Genomic DNA, 22,292 nt, shown 5'->3' on the forward strand with positions numbered 1-22,292 from the left:
TCTGTGAGATGTCTTTGAATATGAAGAAGTCCCGGACTTTTGAGTTACAGGTGAGCAGTTACAGCTGCTTTCCGGGCCACCCTTACTAAAGTACTGGGTCTTCATTTCCTGGTTAGCAACATGACAGCTGATAACTGAGCTAGAGCACTTGTTAAGTGATTTGTTCTTTTGCGGTAAATGCAAGTTGTAATTTTCCAAAAAATGTATTGTTCACATGCTTTGGTAGGATGTGTGTCTTCATTTCTGAGTTTTAGAGGTTTAAAGAGAATGCAGGTTTAATTCCATTGACAAGAATGCGGTATGCCATCTGCTTCAAGAAGGTGGGCTGAAAGTGATTCACCCTGTTTTATTTCTCAGTTTGTTTGTTTTTTAAAGTATAATTTTAGAAATCTGGATGAAGTCCTAGAAACATGATAGATTTAATGCAGGATGTACAAGGAGTCAAGGGCACAATGATAAGTGTGAACAGTGCTCAGACTTGGAGGGGGTTTCTAACAGGAGTGAGTGCACATTAAGGGACAGCTGAGAACCCCCGACTCCTGTTCATTCTGGTGATGTACTACATCAGCTAATTGGTTGGATGGGACAGTTCAACAAAACTGCTGTCTGCAGATGATCAGATGATGTGGCATTACAAGCAGAATCCGAAGAGAAATTTCAGCAAATAATAAGGGACTGGAATGCAAAACTGAAGAAATATGGAATTAAACTGAGTACAGACAAGACAGTGGTTAAGGCAATAAATGGAGGAAATCAGAAGAAACTGAACAAAATTAGAATCAGAGATGCTGCAGAAAACTGGCACAAAGTGTCAGGGAATGTGTATGACAGAAGTATGCCAAAGAAGTTGAAGAGCAAAGTGTATAACACAAAGGTGAGAACCATGCTATGACAGTGAAGACAAAGCAGCTGAGGAGGAACCTTGAGGTGAGGGCAATGAAATGCTGAAGTGCCCAGGATGGGTGGCAAGATGCATATTGTGGGACAGACACAGAAATGAGGACATCAGAACATGATCTAAAGAAGATCCAGTTTCAAGAAGGTCAAAAACAGATTAGGTGGTTTAGTCACATCTGCAAGAAAGCAGAAGGTGATTTGCTAAAGAAAGTTTGGAAGAAGCAGGAAGACAGCAGGAGAATACAAGGATGCCCAGTCCAGACATGGATGGACTTTGTGGGTGAATGCCTGTGATTGCCGGGTATGTCTGCATGAGAATACAAGGATGTCCAGCCCAGACATGGGTGGACTTTGTGGGTGAAGGCCTGTGATAGCCGTGTATGTCTGCATGAGAATACAAGGGTGTCCAGACCAGACATGGGTGGACTTTGTGGGTGAAGGCCTGTGATAGCCGGGTATGTCTGCATGAGAATACAAGGATGTCCAGTCCAGACATGGATGGACTTTGTGGGTGAAGGCCAGTGATAGCTAGGTATGTCTGCAGGAGAATACAAGGATGTCCAGTCCAGACATGGATGGACTTTGTGGGTGATGGCCAATGATAGCCAGGTATGTCTGCAGGAGAATACAAGGATGTCCAGTCCAGACATGAATGGACTTTGTGGATGAAGGCCTGTGATAGCCAGGTATGTCTGCAGGAGAATACAAGGATGTCCAGTCCAGACATGGATGGACTTTGTGGGTGATGGCAAGTGATAGCCAGGTATGTCTGCAGGAGAATACAAGGATGTCCAGTCCAGACATGGATGGACTTTGTGGGTGAAGGCCTGTGATAGCCAGGTATGTCTGCAGGAGAATACAAGGATGTCCAGTCCAGACATGGATGGACTTTGTGGGTGATGGCAAGTGATAGCCAGGTATGTCTGCAGGAGAATACAAGGATGTCCAGTCCAGACATGGATGGACTTTGTGGGTGAAGGCCTATGATAGCCAGGTATGTCTGCAGGAGAATACAAGGATGTCCAGTCCAGACATGGATGGACTTTGTGGGTGATGGCAAGTGATAGCCAGGTATGTCTGCAGGAGAATACAATGATGTCCAGTCCAGACATGGATGGACTTTGTGGGTAAAGGCCTGTGATAGCCAGGTATGTCTGCAGGAGAATACAAGGATGTCCAGTCCAGACATGGATGGACTTTGTGGTTGATGGCCAGTGATAGCCAGGCATGTCTGCAGGAGAATACAAGGATGTCCAGTCCAGACATGGATGAACTTTGTGGTTGAAGGCCTGTGATAGCCAGGTATGTCTGCAGGAGAATACAAGGATGTCCAGTCCAGACATGGATGGGCTTTGTGGTTGAAGGCCTGTGATAGCCAGGTATATCTGCTGAAGATGGTAGAGAAAAGGTAGTGAAAAGAGAGATGAGATGAGAGGTGACAGAATACTGACACCATGTACAAATGGGAAACATTGGTTTCATGATAATGAGGATTTAAGAGTCTAGATGGCTTGCACTGTTCTTAGTGTCAGGGTATTCTGATTGTTTTTTGTTTTTTTTTTAATCTTCTGCATGGCAAGACGGTGTGGATGTCTAGGACACAGGCTTGTGTAAGTGCAAAAGACAACCCTACATAGTTTCATAGGTTCATATGTGATTACTAGACTAATGGTCAGGAGCCCTTACAAGTCTAGCCATTATTACCCGAATTGTACCCAATTTGTGAACCCCTAAGGGCTAGAAGATGGATTAGGTTTGTGCCTATACCTCTGAGTGTTTTACAAACTGCCACTGTCCATACATTACTGATGAAACGTTCTACATTAGGTTTGTGCCTATACCTCTGAGTATTTTACAAACTGCCGCTGTCCATACATTACTGATGAAACATTCTACATTAGGTTTGTGCCTATACCTCTGAGTGTTTTACAAACTGCCACTGTCCATACATTACTGATGAAACATTCTACATTAGGTTTGTGCCTATACCTCTGAGTATTTTACAAAGTGCCACTGTCCATACATTACTGATGAAACATTCTACATTAGGTTTGTGCCTATACCTCTGAGTATTTTACAAACTGCCACTGTCCATACATTACTGATGAAACGTTCTACATTAGGTTTGTGCCTATACCTCTGAGTGTTTTACAAACTGCCACTGTCCATACATTACTGATGAAACGTTCTACATTAGGTTTGTGCCTATACCTCTGAGTATTTTACAAACTGCCACTGTCCATACATTACTGATGAAACGTTCTACATTAGGTTTGTGCCTATACCTCTGAGTATTTTACAAACTGCCACTGTCCATACATTACTGATGAAACATTCTACATTAGGTTTGTGCCTATACCTCTGAGTATTTTACAAACTGCCGCTGTCCATACATTACTGATGAAACATTCTACATTAGGTTTGTGCCTATACCTCTGAGTATTTTACAAAGTGCCACTGTCCATACATTACTGATGAAACATTCTACACTAGGTTTGTGCCTATACCTCTGAGTGTTTTACAAACTGCCGCTGTCCATACATTACTGATGAAACGTTCTACATTAGGTTTGTGCCTATACCTCTGAGTATTTTACAGACTGCCACTGTCCATACATTACTGATGAAACGTTCTACATTAGGTTTGTGCCTATACCTCTGAGTGTTTTACAAACTGCCGCTGTCCATACATTACTGATGAAACGTTCTACATTAGGTTTGTGCCTATACCTCTGAGTGTTTTACAAACTGCCACTGTCCATACATTACTGATGAAACGTTCTACATTAGGTTTGTGCCTATACCTCTGAGTATTTTACAAACTGCCACTGTCCATACATTACTGATGAAACGTTCTACATTAGGTTTGTGCCTATACCTCTGAGTATTTTACAAACTGCCACTGTCCATACATTACTGATGAAACGTTCTACATTAGGTTTGTGCCTATACCTCTGAGTAGTTTACAAACTGCCGCTGTCCATACATTACTGATGAAACGTTCTACATTAGGTTTGTGCCTATACCTCTGAGTGTTTTACAAACTGCCACTGTCCATACATTACTGATGAAACGTTCTACATTAGGTTTGTGCCTATACCTCTGAGTATTTTACAAACTGCCACTGTCCATACATTACTGATGAAACGTTCTACATTAGGTTTGTGCCTATACCTCTGAGTATTTTACAAACTGCCACTGTCCATACATTACTGATGAAACGTTCTACATTAGGTTTGTGCCTATACCTCTGAGTATTTTACAAACTGCCACTGTCCATACATTACTGATGAAACGTTCTACATTAGGTTTGTGCCTATACCTCTGAGTATTTTACAAACTGCCACTGTCCATACATTACTGATGAAACGTTCTACATTAGGTTTGTGCCTATACCTCTGAGTGTTTTACAAACTGCCGCTGTCCATACATTACTCATGAAAGCGTTCTACATTAGGTTTGTGCCTATACCTCTGAGTATTTTACAGACTGCCACTGTCCATACATTACTGATGAAACGTTCTACATTAGGTTTGTGCCTATACCTCTGAGTGTTTTACAAACTGCCACTGTCCATACATTACTGATGAAACGTTCTACATTAGGTTTGTGCCTATACCTCTGAGTATTTTACAAACTGCCACTGTCCATACATTACTGATGAAACGTTCTACATTAGGTTTGTGCCTATACCTCTGAGTATTTTACAAACTGCCACTGTCCATACATTACTGATGAAACGTTCTACATTAGGTTTGTGCCTATACCTCTGAGTATTTTACAAACTGCCACTGTCCATACATTACTGATGAAACGTTCTACATTAGGTTTGTGCCTATACCTCTGAGTGTTTTACAAACTGCCGCTGTCCATACATTACTGATGAAACGTTCTACATTAGGTTTGTGCCTATACCTCTGAGTATTTTACAGACTGCCACTGTCCATACATTACTGATGAAACGTTCTACATTAGGTTTGTGCCTATACCTCTGAGTGTTTTACAAACTGCCACTGTCCATACATTACTGATGAAATGTTCTACATTAGGTTTGTGCCTATACCTCTGAGTATTTTACAGACTGCCACTGTCCATACATTACTGATGAAACGTTCTACATTAGGTTTGTGCCTATACCTCTGAGTATTTTACAAACTGCCACTGTCCATACATTACTGATGAAACGTTCTACATTAGGTTTGTGCCTAAACCTCTGAGTATTTTACAAACTGCCACTGTCCATACATTACTGATGAAACATTCTACATTAGGTTTGTGCCTATACCTCTGAGTATTTTACAAACTGCCACTGTCCATACATTACTGATGAAACGTTCTACATTAGGTTTGTGCCTATACCTCTGAGTATTTTACAAACTGCCGCTGTCCATACATTACTGATGAAACGTTCTACATTAGGCTTGTGCCTATACCTCTGAGTATTTTACAGACTACCACTGTCCATACATTACTGATGAAACGTTCTACATTAGGTTTGTGCCTATACCTCTGAGTATTTTACAAACTGCCACTGTCCATACATTACTGATGAAACGTTCTACATTAGGTTTGTGCCTATACCTCTGAGTATTTTACAAACTGCCACTGTCCATACATTACTGATGAAACGTTCTACATTAGGTTTGTGCCTATACCTCTGAGTGTTTTACAAACTGCCGCTGTCCATACATTACTGATGAAATGTTCTACATTAGGTTTGTGCCTATACCTCTGAGTATTTTACAAACTGCCACTGTCCATACATTACTGATGAAATGTTCTACATTAGGTTTGTGCCTATACCTCTGAGTGTTTTACAAACTGCCACTGTCCATACATTACTGATGAAACGTTCTACATTAGGTTTGTGCCTATACCTCTGAGTATTTTACAAACTGCCACTGTCCATACATTACTGATGAAACATTCTACATTAGGTTTGTGCCTATACCTCTGAGTGTTTTACAAACTGCCACTGTCCATACATTACTGATGAAACGTTCTATATTAGGTTTGTGCCTATACCTCTGAGTATTTTACAAACTGCCGCTGTCCATACATTACTGATGAAATGTTCTACATTAGGTTTGTGCCTATACCTCTGAGTGTTTTACAAACTGCCACTGTCCATACATTACTGATGAAACGTTCTACATTAGGTTTGTGCCTATACCTCTGAGTATTTTACAAACTGCCTCTGTCCATACATTACTGATGAAACGTTCTACATTAGGTTTGTGCCTATACCTCTGAGTGTTTTACAAACTGCCACTGTCCATACATTACTGATGAAACGTTCTACATTAGGTTTGTGCCTATACCTCTGAGTATTTCACAAGCTGCCACTGTCCATACATTACTGATGAAACGTTCTACATTAGGTTTGTGCCTATACCTCTGAGTATTTTACAAACTGCCGCTGTCCATACATTACTGATGAAACGTTCTACATTAGGTTTGTGCCTATACCTCTGAGTATTTTACAAAGTGCCACTGTCCATACATTACTGATCAAACGTTCTACATTAGGTTTGTGCCTATACTTCTGAGTATTTTACAAACTGCCACTGTCCATACATTACTGATGAAACGTTCTACATTAGGTTTGTGCCTATACCTCTGAGTATTTTACAAACTGCCACTGTCCATACATTACTGATGAAACGTTCTACATTAGGTTTGTGCCTATACCTCTGAGTATTTTACAAACTGCCACTGTCCATACATTACTGATGAAACGTTCTACATTAGGTTTGTGCCTATACCTCTGAGTATTTTACAAACTGCCACTGTCCATACATTACTGATGAAACATTCTACATTAGGTTTGTGCCTATACCTCTGAGTATTTTACAAACTGCCACTGTCCATACATTACTGATGAAACGTTCTACATTAGGTTTGTGCCTATACCTCTGAGTATTTTACAAACTGCCACTGTCCATACATTACTGATGAAACGTTCTACATTAGGTTTGTGCATATACCTCTGAGTATTTTACAAATTGCCACTGTCCATACATTACTGATGAAACGTTCTACATTAGGTTTGTGCCTATACCTCTGAGTATTTTACAAACTGCCGCTGTCCATACATTACTGATGAAACGTTCTACATTAGGTTTGTGCCTATACCTCTGAGTATTTTACAGACTGCCACTGTCCATACATTACTGATGAAACGTTCTACATTAGGTTTGTGCCTATACCTCTGAGTATTTTACAGACTGCCACTGTCCATACATTACTGATGAAACGTTCTACATTAGGTTTGTGCCTATACCTCTGAGTATTTTACAAACTGCCACTGTCCATACATTACTAATGAAACGTTCTACATTAGGTTTGTGCCTATACCTCTGAGTGTTTTACAAACTGCCACTGTCCATACATTACTGATGAAACGTTCTACATTAGGTTTGTGCCTATACCTCTGAGTATTTTACAAACTGCCACTGTCCATACATTACTGATGAAACGTTCTACATTAGGTTTGTGCCTATACCTCTGAGTATTTTACAAACTGCCGCTGTCCATACATTACTGATGAAACGTTCTACATTAGGTTTGTGCCTATACCTCTGAGTATTTTACAAACTGCCACTGTCCATACATTACTGATAAAACGTTCTACATTAGGTTTGTGCCTATACCTCTGAGTATTTTACAAACGGCCACTGTCCATACATTACTGATGAAACGTTCTACATTAGGTTTGTGCCTATACCTCTGAGTATTTTACAAAGTGCCACTGTCCATACATTACTGATGAAACATTCTACATTAGGTTTGTGCCTATACCTCTGAGTATTTTACAAGTGCCACTGTCCATACATTACTGATGAAACGTTCTACATTAGGTTTGTGCCTATACCTCTGAGTATTTTACAGACTGCCACTGTCCATACATTACTGATGAAACGTTCTACATTAGGTTTGTGCCTATACCTCTGAGTATTTTACAAACTGCCACTGTCCATACATTACTGATGAAACGTTCTACATTAGGTTTGTGCCTATACCTCTGAGTATTTTACAAACTGCCACTGTCCATACATTACTGATGAAACGTTCTACATTAGGTTTGTGCCTATACCTCTGAGTGTTTTACAAACTGCCACTGTCCATACATTATTGATGAAACGTTCTACATTAGGTTTGTGCCTATACCTCTGAGTGTTTTACAAACTGCCACTGTCCATACATTACTGATGAAACGTTCTACATTAGGTTTGTGCCTATACCTCTGAGTATTTTACAAACTGCCAATGTCCATACATTACTGATGAAACATTCTACATTAGGTTTGTGCCTATACCTCTGAGTATTTTACAAACTGCCACTGTCCATACATTACTGATGAAATGTTCTACATTAGGTTTGTGCCTACACCTCTGAGTATTTTACAAACTGCCACTGTCCATACATTACTAATGAAACATTCTACATTAGGTTTGTGCCTATACCTCTGAGTGTTTTACAAACTGCCACTGTCCATACATTACTGATGAAACGTTCTACATTAGGTTTGTGCCTATACCACTGAGTATTTTACAGACTACCACTGTCCATACATTACTGATGAAACGTTCTACATTAGGTTTGTGCCTATACCTCTGAGTATTTTACAAACTGCCACTGTCCATACATTACTGATGAAACATTCTACATTAGGTTTGTGCCTATACCTCTGAGTGTTTTACAAACTGCCACTGTCCATACATTACTGATGAAATGTTCTACATTAGGTTTGTGCCTATACCTCTGAGTATTTTACAAACTGCCACTGTCCATACATTACTGATGAAACGTTCTACATTAGGTTTGTGCCTATACCTCTGAGTATTTTACAAACTGCCACTGTCCATACATTACTGATGAAACGTTCTACATTAGGTTTGTGCCTATACCTCTGAGTATTTTACAAACTGCCACTGTCCATACATTACTGATGAAACATTCTACATTAGGTTTGTGCCTATATCTCTGAGTATTTTACAAACTGTCGCTGTCCATACATTACTGATGAAACGTTCTACATTAGGTTTGTGCCTATACCTCTGAGTATTTTACAAACTGCCACTGTCCATACTTTACTGATGAAACGTTCAACATTAGGTTTGTGCCTATACCTCTGAGTAGTTTACAAACTGCCACTGTCCATACATTACTGATGAAACGTTCTACTTTATTCCATCAGTATTCTTAACTGTCACTGTCTCAGCCAGTGAAGTCTTTTATGTTGCATTGGCCTGACAGGTTTTTGAGGGTCATATTTACAAACATTAAATATAAGTGGATAGAAGAGAGGATGCCATTACATATCAATGATTGTTGCAGTTGTTAGTTCACTGTACGTTGCTTGTTGAAGTAATTGCAAAATATGAGTTGTGTAGATATGCCCTGCTTACATGTTGATTGACACTGTTTGATGGAGACAGTAGAACCCATTTTATTCTGTAGTAATGCTTTCTGGAGGAAGTTTTTTTTTTTAATTTTTGGAATATTGGGGGATTTGTTTGACTGATACTTGAGGAAGTTTATTGGGAGGATTGATGGGTTTTCCTGGGCAAGTTAAAATTTGACCGGTTTAAACAGCCTGTTCAATGCTGTTGCATGGGTTTTGTGGCAGGCTAGGTATGGCTGTGTACTTTATAATGTTCCTATTTGTTTAAATGATATGTTAGAAAATATAAAACAAATATTACAGTCTGTCTGTTTAAATAGTTTAGATCTGGCAATGAATGTTATTTCCACCGTGGTAATTAACTTGGATAATTTGACTTTTTGTTTACTGTTAACATTTTCTACATTTTTAATCACATTGTTTTGATAACTGCCATGGGGTCCTACCAACTCAGGCGAATGGGACCTCAGCTTAATGTGTCACCTGAAGTAAGGTGAACACCTCTTGAATGCAGCACCTATCTAATGCTGTTCTATATATTCAAGCACTCCGTTTCAGATTGTCATGCCTAAGCACAAAAGGCTGGTAAATAATGTTGACATTGTTCGTATTTATCTCAGTGGGTTTTAAAGGAAGCTGATGAGGAAACCAATGCATATGCTGTGCCTAAAACTACAAGCACATACTTCACATAGGTGCGTGCGTGTGAGTAAACATGGATACTGCCTTCACACAGATAGCCCTCCTCCCTCACAGACCCACTCTCTCGATCTCTTTTTTAGAATAGCAAAATCTGCTTTTGTTATTTTAACAAACTAATTTGGAAAGCAAGGCCAGCCTATGTATTCTGAAAATTTCCTGCAGTAAAATGCCACTTTCTTTTTGTTAGGTCACCTTTTCCTGTCTCTGTTTCTTAAGAATATTATTCCTAAGTATACAGAACAATCAGTGCTAAAAATGTAATATTGCTCTAGTCGACTAGTCTACTGGGACAAGAAATAGTGTGTGTCCACTGTCCACCCAACACAGGAGACAGGGGACAATACTTTACATATTGTAAGTCAACCAATGGGTAAGACATCCTGAGTCACTCAGCTTGGGAAAAGGGTATATAACTTCTGAGTCAATCAGCAATTAGCAACTTTTATATTACAATTAAGAGTGGACAAGGATGTAGCCAGGACTTTAGGAATTGTAAACCAGCTTGTACACCAACTTCTGGATGTAACCACATCACCTTACCCTCTTTGCAGCCTACATTTTCAATACTGAAAAAAATGCCTGAACTGTCAGGTCTAATTAAAACATACATTTAGATAACCAGACATGGTGGGGGGAAAACATAATCAAACAAAATAGGTAACCAAAAAGGATGGTAAATATATCAGGGATTGTTATTTAAATTTTAAATGGAAATATTTAAAAAAAAAAGTATACATAGATATTTTTATAAGGAATTATTTTTTTTATGTTTTTAGTGTTTGCTGACCCAGAATAGAGGATCATGTTTCCCCAGTTTTCAGACTTGTGGGCAGGATGGGAAGGAGAATATTCATATGAATGCATGCTAGCCCTGATAGAGATTAGGTTGGTAGAGAAGCATTTTAGGTAACGTTAGCAAATGTGACCAGGATAACAGAAAATTCCCTCCTGCTTTCAAGAAGTGCTGTGGGATGTTTAACATAAACCTAAACTTTCCTCAGAACTTAGATGGAATGTCAGTTTAACTTCTCATCCCTAAGACAGCACATCAGTAATGAACAACCCCAACCACCATGTGGAGCTGCAGTGTGGATGCTTTCTGACACACTGTACAAACTTTCTGTTCTGCAATACTCACAGATATCTGATTTCAAATGTACTAGAAGTAGATCTTCAAACTCTGTCAACACTCTGAATGTCTCCTCATACCAGTTAACAACCTCCACTTTAATGGCTTCCAGACGCAGTGCAGTGCAGGAGCAGAGTCCTAGGTCTGACTGCCACATCTGGGAATGCTATCACATTATCGGTACTTGCAAGCCTACAAAAGGCATCATCTCCTTTTTAAAATGATGGGATCAGCTGCACACTAATAAGAGACAGGGACAGAAGTTCTTTACAGAAGGCCAAACTCTGTAACAACTGTTACAGTAGTGGTGGTATGTGTGTGTGTGTGTGTGTGTGTGTGTGTGTGTGTGTGTGTATACGCACATGTGCACATAATTCTCTGCATCTTATTTACTGATTCTGTTAACTGAGTTGATCCACTGACCCTTTTCAGCTTGTCTGTCACCCAGAGTTAAAGGAGTACCGCACATACAGACTCAAAACACATGTTTAAAACATCATGACATGATGTTTCCTACACTTTAACAGCACTCTGGGATTATTTACAGGATTTTAAATAATTTTATATGTAAATCCAGACGCTGTCCACCTGGAGGCTGGCATATTGACGTGGTTTGGATAAATCAGGTTGCCATCCAGTATCCCAGAAATCATTGTTTGGCTCAAAAATGTTACATCATGCAGGCCTTCATTTGCCTAAAGTTCCTGTCATTTCATAGATGTTGCATGCGTACAAAGTACTGAGTAAAATAGAACAGTGCTGCTGGATGACTACTTAAAACAGAAACAGTGCAAATGCCACAGAACACACTCAAAGTGCTGTTTACTGCTGCCTTTTTTTCTAATTTAGTTTAAATGGCACTAATTTGTGAAACAATGAATTCCAGTCCATTTACTTCTCCCCTCCCCCATAACACTTAGCTTCCCTAGCTGTCAAAGTCCTGAGGGTAATTTGACTTGGTAATTCAATTAATTTGCAGATCTCAGCAGGGTGCTTGACTCATGTAATTTAATCTTTGCTCTAGCATTTCCTTTGTTTTAGAGGGGACATTTTTTTGCTGCACTATAGCCATGGCCTTACTTGACTGCAATAACATCCAGTAAGGTCTTGCACCAAGGAGCTAAAGAATAAAACATTTATACTATTCACCAGTTTAGATCTTTATTAATTTAAGTGTTAAGGTATCACTTCATGCTTCCACCTTGTTAAAAATTGAGATTTACATGTGCAAAGTGTGTTGGTATGCAGTGTTTGCCTTCATATAATTTTACTCCACTGGTTGGTTTGCAAAAAAAAAAAAACCTTTTGCAGTGTCCCTGGATTTGTCTTTGTACATACAAACCACATTGCTATATTTTCCCCTTCCTTTTTCTTGTGTCCAGAAGTCACTTATAACAAAGTAAATGTTTTATTGATTTTTTTTTAAATAAAGGACATCAAGGTTAGCTTACCTTGAATCAGATAATGGATACCACTGCAAAGAATCACTGTTGAAATATTTGTGCATGGCCAAAATCCCTTACTAAATCTATTTGCCAGCCTCCAGTTCAATTGGTGCTATGGCTTTAATATACTGGTGTGTTTGCTCATGCCTTCCAAATATCTCCACCATTACATACCAGTTTTGCAGTGTAGTAACCACCCGACATGCCCATACACCTTTAGCCATCAATATGCAGCTACTCCTGTTCATGTGAGTATGTGAATTCATTTTCAGACTTAAGGTGTGGAAGCTGCACTGAATAATTCTAGGTGTTTGTTCAGGTTTCACATGGTGCTTGCTTAGAGCTACTCTCATGTTAAGCCACTATGAATACGTTGCACTGCCACCTCTGATACCAGGGTAATGTTTTAATCTTTCTATTCCTATACTGCACGCTAGCAGTATCTGGTGCAAATACAGCAGAGAAGTATGCAAGCAATACACTACCTAAGCATCATTTGTCGTGCAGAATGTACAAGTATGCATACCAAATTTCTGTGTTTCCAAACATCGGTGTTACTACACTACTACTGAATAAAATGAACAGCACTCAGGCTGGGGGAAGGACAAGGGAGCCATGACATCACAGAATGGGTGGGTCTTATTTTAGTTAGAATCAGATGATGGCTGTGGTGGTGATGTCACTTTGGGGGAGGGAACTGATTTAAAAAAAAAAAGTACCTGCACTACCCGGCCTCGATGATGTCAGTAATTGGGAAACTCCAGCAAGCTTCATTCAAATGTGAGAGAACCATTTTGTAAGTGAAACCATCACAGTATGAGAAGGTAGGCTTCTGTTACAGAAGTAAGGGGAATTATAAAAATTGTAAATGCTTTATTGTTGTTGCTTTACAGAGGACAATGTAAATAGGGAGGAAAAGGGCCATAAAGTTGAGGAATACATTAGAGAAACCTGTTGTACTCCTTTAAGGGTAAGTAAAATCTGCACAGAAACACTCACTGAAATCAGTCATCATGTTTTGGGTTGGTCACCTGGAAGAGACACAGGAAATCTATGTAGGCAGAAAAAAACATTCAAACTCCACGCAGACAGTGAGCAGAAGCCAGGACTGAATCATAGACCTAGAAGCTGTGAGACAGCAATCTTACCACAGCCTAACCTAATGTGGCGACTAAAATTCCATTCTGCTGTGTTTCCTTTTAAGAATAGCAAACATGCTTAGTCTGCAAAACAAAATATTAGTTAAAATGACAAAATAATTTTCTCTTAACAATATTTTAACCTAGCCATCCATACATATCCTGCTGAAATGCTTTTCACCATCATACACTGGTGTGTTTTGTTTATTTTTCTTTTTACATGGATGAATGGAGTACAGTTTGTAATAGTTAAATGACTTGCCTAATGCTTTAATCAACAATTGGCTGTTGTGAGCTTCGAAGATGTGAACTTCTACTCCCACACCAAGATCTAATTATTAGCTTACAGCACTTCTGGCAAAATAACATCACCTTACCTGTTCAGGATCAACATCTGGGTCTCGTGACCGATAGCCACTGAGAATTACACTATCATCTTCTGACAGTTCCATCTTCATTCCATCTAGAATATGCCTCATTGTTTTGGGTATTAAATTTGCCATTATTCCCTGTCCAAGTAAGGGGAGGCACAATAGATGAATAAGGGACAGGTGGAAAAAGAAACTGAAGTTTCCAGAATTCAGACACTGGAACTGTAGCAGTGTAACTTGTAGTATGCGGAAAGTCAGTAGTTCTATAGAGATAAAACTCTGTGATGTAAAAGAACATTTGGAAAGAAATGCAAGCCAAAAATGTTAAGAAATCATGAGCCTCCTGTTGATTTTCTAACAGTTAATAAATCACTTCTGGTTCTTTTTTGACCCAAGTATCCCTTCAGATTTTCTAGGTTAAAAACAGAAACCTTCTTGTTTTGTTTCAAAGACCCACAAGACTCTTGGTCAGATGCAGGTGATATCTAATCCTCTGGTCTTATAGATTTTCACACATCTGAATTAAAGTGCAGCTATCATGCCTCTGGTTCAAGATTTGCTTCGGTTTATTAATTGCATAGATTTTTTTATTTCCTTTGCTCAGGCATCCGTCATTGGTCTGTTTCCAGTCCATTGATCCAACAAAAATTCTCTTTGGTTCCTGTATCCAAGTCTCGAAAACTACACAGCAAACACTAATAGAAGCAAAAACAGATTGTTTAATTTCTTGACAGAGCTTAAGTAGCACACTCGCTATACACTGCATACATTATGCATAGATAATGTAGTTACTGCTTAGCTAGGACATGCACAATGCAAATATTCTGTTCCTAAACACTTTGCATACTGACTGTTGCAAGAAACGGCTGTGCTTCTCTATCATGTTACAATGGGTGAAACACATGCCCCTCTCTAAAAAAACACATCCCACCATTTTCTAACATCCTGCTCATCACTGCCCCATCTGACATTGTCAACATTTCTTCCTGGATGCTCCTGAATTTGCCATGCTCTTCTTTGCTTATCGACCTGTACCTCACTTTAGACATCCCTGTTTGAGTGTAAATAGGTCCACCCACTACTGACATCATCTACAAGTCATTACTTATTTCTGTTTCAGCTCTTCATGATATCACAAGGCTGCATTAGTTCCATCATAGCAAAAAAGAAAGGAGTTGTAGAGCATGTAGCTCTGATACCATTACCAACAACCTCTCAGCTGCTGTGATGTTTAGGCAAAGTGCTATGACGTTGGCCCTCATACTTACCACCGCTCCTCCTGAATTTACTAATGTTCCACATAAAGTCACACCTGTTTATGGGTACATACCTTATTAAATAAAGGAACTTAGACAATATAAAGATTACCTGCCTCTCACAATATAAGGCTAGTATATGAAAAGCTTCTATTGTGAACATTAAGAAAGTGCTCCTCTTTCTGACCCTCTACTATGATTTCTTTAAAGGCCAGTGCTATGATTTTAACTCTCAGAGGTTGAGGGATATGTTAGCTAATGTTTGTTGCCCTATCAAAATAAGTTAGGCATAACTGACCAGAAGTCATGTGTTCAAAGGTTTGATTGCCAACCTTCTGACCTACTGAAATTCAAGAAGCTTGATTGCTATAACACCATGCTGATCCCTTCTGCTTCCCAAATCATAAATCAACATCTATTTCTATACTATTTAGAATGTCCAGTCGACCAACTGCACGTCTTTGGAATGTGGGAGGAAATCGGAGCACCCGGAAGAAACCTATGTCATCTGTGCGGTCACCACCCTTGTGTGGGGGGGTGCCCCACCCCACACCCCCTGCAAATTATATATTCCAACTCTGAGATTGCACTATAGTGAGGAAAAGGATAAATTTCCTGATCCAAACTGTACCACGATCTCTAGTCTTAACATCAACCACATATGAGTGAACGCACAGTGTCATTCACTGCATAGGACACTCGTAGACTTGTAGTTTGGCAATATGGGAATCTACCAACACACATTCAGCATTCCTATATTTGCTGAACCTCAGTTCTGCATTTCTATAGTAAACCATATATATATATATATATATATATATATACATATATATATATATATATATATATATATATATATATATATATATATATATATATATATATATATATATATATATATATATATATATATATATATATATATATATATATATATATATATATATATATACCAAATGATAAAAAGTTCCAGGATGCACGAAAAATACTAGTAACCAAAAGTAATGCACCCAATAGCCATCAGGGAAAACTCCACTTTATTTGAAACAAACACCAGCAAAATCCATTAGTTGTTAAGCGCTTTCATCATAGACAATGACTTCATCAAAACAAGAATGTTCTGAACTGCATGTTCGAAAGTTCATATCAGTGAATACTACTGTGCATTTTCTGCTATGAATTCAAAGTACTGCACAGAGATCGCAGTACAGTGTGGTTTGGGACATTCATCCTTCCCTCACTGAAGTGTGATCTCGGTGTTGGAATATATAGTTAGGAAGGGTGTGGGGGGTGCAGGGAGGCTTTCCCATCTGCAAAAACGTGATGTGAGGTGTAGGAGTCTCACTTACCTTGTTCCTATATGGACATCACGTGCTCTGTTCAGCGACAATGTCGAATCTGCTGAATTCATTCAGCAGATTCGACATTGTGACTGGACGTACAGTTTAAATTTTGCTCTTCCCTTCGATCTTCTGTATGGGAATTCTTTTTTACGGTGACATTTTGATAGTAAACTATGTATATGTATATATATATATATATATATATATATATATATATATATATATATATATGGATCTACCTGACTACATCGACAGTTCACAACACCGACAACGATTCAGAAGATCGACAAGTCAGAAGACCGACGGAGGAAAACACCGACGCTGAGAACACTGAGATGGGGAAAGGATGTGTAAGTATGCGGGAGTGACGGCTGTTAGGGTGTGAGTAAGGTAAGTGTGCGATGTTGACGGTCTGTAGGGATAGGGGTGGGATAAGTGAGTTAGGGTTAGGGCGCGGGTTAGGTAAGGGTGCGAGTAAGGTAAGTGCGATGTTGGCGGTCTGTAGGGGTAGGGGTGGGATAAGTGAGTTAGGGCGCTTGTTAGGTAAGGGTGCAGTAGTGATATTTTGGATTAGGGGCGGGTTAAGTGAGTTAGGGTTAGGGCGCTGGTTAGGTGACTGCGATAGTGACGGACCCTAGTTTCGGTTAGGGTTGTAGATAGTTGTGTATGTAAGGGTTAGTGTTGGTTTGTAAGGATTTTGGTGTGCTTGTGTTGTGTGTGTGGGTTTTGGACAGGGGATTTGTTTTGTTTGTTGTTATGATGTGTCGAGTGTATGAGGTGTCGTGTTTGTGAACTGTCGATTATGTGGTGTCGGTGAAGTCGTTGTCAGTGTTGTGAACTGTCGATGTAGTTAGGTAGATCCATATATATATATATATATATATATATATATATATATATATATATATACATATACATATACATATATAGAGAGAGAGAAAGACACACACACACACACACACACACACACACACACACACACACACACACACACACACATAATTATTTTATCTGATTGTAAGGGAAAGCGTATCCCTTAATGTTAGAAGATACCATATAACAAGCACGTAAGGTTTCCTTCTTTTACTAATATTTATTTTTAGTATAAATTTCCCACGGTAACCATTTGAAATGTCGGGACCCACTAAAGTGAGCCTTGACACATGGAGACTGCACGGCTGAAAAAAATGGGCTTACATATACCTAGTCTGAGATTGTCATTTGCCGGAATATTCCCTTTTCTCTGAAATATGGCAGTCACAAACTTGGTATATATAAGTTTAGGGAGTGGTAGGCTGGCCCACCACATTGTGGGTGCAAGATGGGCTGCCATCTGCAAAAATAAATAAACAAGAAGAGCAATACTCCTTGAGTTTTCATCTTTTTTTCTTTCTGTCAGCACTTGGTGTTATGAGTGCCAACTTTTCAATAGGGATCAAATTCCCTGCTCGATGCCATCTCCTTCAGTCATGCTTTCCAGCCTATCTAAAAAGCACTGAGACAGTCACTGCCTTATGAAAAACACAGATGTCATCTCTTTTTTAACACCTTTATTAAATTATCACTTAAGACATGACAAACATATACAACTAGAAAAGAAAACAAACCATATTAACATTTTTCCATTTACATACAGTATAAAGCACATGCAGTCATACTTTATAATTATCATCAGTCCAACATGATGGATGGGAGGTTAGTGTAATGGTTAAGGTGTTTACCTTACAGACACAAGGTGCAGGGTTTGATTCTTACATTGGGTAATTGGCTAAGCTTAAAATGATCCATGAGGGCTGTTAGCCTAGTACTAATCTATGATACATCTATGAATCTATGATAACATTACCTAAATTGCTCAATTCCTACCTTCCCTTAAGCCTCACTCCTCCTGACAATTATTCTGCATGTACTATTCCCACAATTTCCATTTATTTCTATGTAATTTGCTCCTCCCCTTTTCTAAAGATCCATCTTCCAGTTCTTTTAACTCTGTACAATATTCAATATTTGAATGGTTTAGACTTTGATTTCCATTTTCTAGTAATTGCTTTTTTTGGCAACCAATAGAATTAGACTTAACAAGGTCTTACTATGTCTAGGCAATTCAGATCCTGTGTCCCAGCTCAAAAGAATCATTTCCTTATTTACAACCATTTGCTCACCCAATATTTCTGACAGAAAACTCTCTAGAATATTTTTTAAACCTGCCAACTCATCATACTCCCAAAATATATGCTTCCAGTTATTTATTTCTTTCCCATCACACCTCCAACATTTGATGTCTACCTGAGGAAAACTTTTTTGAAGTCTGCTTGGGGTATAAAAATACCAATGCAAACACTACCAAGCAAAAGATCCTAAACCTTCTGGACTTTGCCACATTCTTGGGAACCATACATATGTCCTCCCATTGTTCCATTGTAAACTGCTTTTCCGGTCTCTTTGCCCAATATTTTCTAACCTCCTTTGACTGATTTTTATAGTTATCATGTAATATTTTACTTGCCCTACCAATTATCCCTTTTTTAACAGCAGCTTCTGTTCTCAATTCAACTAAAAACTCTACCAGAGCAGGTCTTTCACTTGGTATTCCCTATCCCTTGGCAGATGTCATCGCTTACTAACCTATAAGAAAATTGCAGGCAGTGATCTGAAAGTGCAAAGACTGAAGACGTACCTAGAGCAGGGATGGCCATGCTGTAAAATACTTAGGATAAAGACTAACAAATCTTTCTAAACCTGAATCTTTTACAAAGCACTCATTTAGCACAGGTTCATCTTTGTCATGATGACGAATGAAACAGACTGCTAAATAACACACATTAGGGTTCTTATTCCAGTGGTCATTCATTGGGCAATACTAAGAGTGTCCTCAGTTGTGTTCCTGATCATCACTGCAACTGGTTCCTCTCTGACCTTTATGACTTGAAGTCAGTCTCTGTCATGGCTAACTGCTTAGACCTTCTGATTATTGTGGAATTAGCATGAAGTGTGTGTGGTTCCCCTAGTACTGGCTTCATCCTTGATTGCTAAACCTTGGTTTCTGTCACAATTCCTTTTTCTCTGCTCCATAAATTGTTAGTTGGGTTTCTGTTGACTTCATGTTAGTGCTGTGGTTTCCTTTTGTTCGGAACCACGATGACTCTGATAATCTATGACATTTCTGTTCCTCAAGCAAAATGTTTGTCTTTAAATGTTTACTGATACTACTCCTTTCCTAGCTTCAGTCTTACATCACCCTTCCCCACCATATCTATTATTACATCACCCTTCCCCAACACATCTAGTCTTACATCACCCTTCCCCAACACATCTAGTCTTACATCACCCTTCCCCACCACATTGCCACCTTACTTTGTGCATCTCAGTGCAGCAGAAATGCAGTGACTACCTTTATAAAATAGTACCCTGTCTGCAGGGGATCACAGGCATGTGCCACGCACATGTGCACGCAAACACACACACACACACTCACACACACGCTCACTTACTCTGTGAATATCCTCATATTGTTGGTCATGACAAATGCTTTTATTCTGCATACAAGTAATTAATAAAAAGAGTACTACACAATCAATCTTGGGCAAAGCTGTTTTTGTTGAAGTACCTTTTAATCTAAAAGGGATAGGATGACAAAATGACAGAAAAACATCTCTGCAGTGTGCTTATGTACTATTTATATTGTCTATACATACCCTGTGAACCATCTTTTATATAGAGATTTTGTCAGCGCGTTCCCTTTATTTTCTGTCAGTGGTAACATTACTGCTAACTGTAGTTACATTAATGTCATTATGTAGCACTGCTGTTTACTGTAGTTACATAAATGTTATGTAACATTACTGCTGACTGTAGATACATTAATGTCATTATGTAGCACTACTGTTTACTGTAGTTACATTAATGTTATTGTGCAGCACTACTGCTAACTGTAATTACATTAGTCATTATGTAGTACTACTGTTTACTGTAATTATATTAATGTCATTATGTAGCACTACTGTTTACTGTAGTTACGTTAATGTTATTATGCAGCACTACTGCTAACTGTAGTTACATTAATGTCATTATGTAGCACTACTATTTACTGTAATTACATTAATGTTATTATGTAGCGCTACTGTTTACTGTAGTTACATTAATGTTATTATGTAGCACAACTGCTAACTGCAGTTACATTAACATCATTATGTAGCACTACTATTTACTGTAATTACATTAAGGTTATTATGTAACACTACTACTGACTGTAGTTACATTAATGTTATTATGTAGCACTACTGTTTACTGTACTTACATTAATGTTATTGTGCAGCACTACTGCTAACTGTAATTACATTAGTCATTATGTAGTACTACTGTTTACTGTAATTATATTAATGTCATTATGTAGCACTACTGTTTACTGTAGTTACGTTAATGTTATTATGCAGCACTACTGCTAACTGTAGTTACATTAATGTCATTATGTAGCACTACTATTTACTGTAATTACATTAATATTATTATGTAGCGCTACTGTTTACTGTAGTTACATTAATGTTATTATGTAGCACTACTGCTAACTGCAGTTACATTAACGTCATTATGTAGCACTACTATTTACTGTAATTACATTAAGGTTATTATGTAACACTACTACTGACTGTAGTTACATTAATGTTATTATGTAGCACTACTGTTTACTGTAGTTACATTAATGTTATTATGTAACATTACTACTGACTGCAGATACATTAATGTCATTATGTAGCACTACTGTTTACTGTAGTTACATTAACGTTATTATGTAGCACTACTGTTTACTGTAGTCACATTAATGTTATGTAGCACTACTGCTGACTGTAGTTACATTAATGTTATTATGCAGCACTACTGTTTACTGCAGTTACATTAATGTTATTATATAACATTACTGCTGACTGCAATTACATTAATGTTATTATGTAACACTACTGCTGACTGTAGTTACATTAATGTTATTATGTAGCACTACTGCTAACTGTAGTTACATTAATGTTATTATGTAACAAAACTGCTGACTGTAGATACATCAATGTTATGTAGCACTACTGTTTACTGCAGTTACATTAATGTTGTTATGTAACATTACTGCTGACTGCAGATACATTAATGTCATTACGTAGCACTACTGTTTACTGTAGTTACATTAATGTTATTATGCAGCACTACTGTTTACTGTAGTCACATTAATGTTATGTAGCACTACTGCTGACTGTAGATACATTAATGTCATTACATAGCACTACTGTTTACTGTAGTTACATTAATGTTATTATGTAACACTACTGCTGACTGTAGTTACATTAATGTTTTTATGTAGCACTACTGTTTACTGTAGTTACATTAATGTTATTATGTAACATTACTGCTGACTGTAGATACATTAATGTCATTATGTAGCACTACTGTTTACTGTAGTTACATTAATGTTATTATGTAACATTACTGCTGACTGTAGATACATTAATGTCATTATGTAGCACTACTGTTTACTGTAGTTACATTAATGTTATCCGCGGTGGTGCAACAGTAGCATTATTGCCTCACAGCAAGAGGTTCTCCCGTTTGATTCTTGGCTGG

General features: G+C 38.3%; 1 protein-coding gene across 3 annotated transcripts in view; it reads right to left on the bottom strand.

Moving 5' to 3' along the window:
• Positions 1 to 22,292, bottom strand: part of RGL2 (ral guanine nucleotide dissociation stimulator like 2) — a 791,449-nt gene that overhangs the window by 609,861 nt on the left and 159,296 nt on the right. For 2 of the 3 annotated variants that reach the window (XM_044083538.1, XM_044083537.1), the window contains one exon: positions 14,096 to 14,784. The exons of the other annotated variant lie outside the window; for it this stretch is intronic. In XM_044083538.1, coding sequence (XP_043939473.1) covers positions 14,096 to 14,221 — 126 coding nt within the window. In that variant the 5' untranslated portion in view covers positions 14,222 to 14,784. The remainder of the gene's footprint in view (positions 1 to 14,095; positions 14,785 to 22,292) is intronic. 3 annotated transcript variants of the gene reach the window in all.

Source organism: Protopterus annectens, chromosome 9.part0, assembly GCF_019279795.1.
Source record: "Protopterus annectens isolate FY-2018-M chromosome 9.part0, PAN1.0, whole genome shotgun sequence".
Classification (NCBI taxonomy): Eukaryota; Metazoa; Chordata; order Ceratodontiformes; family Protopteridae; genus Protopterus; species Protopterus annectens.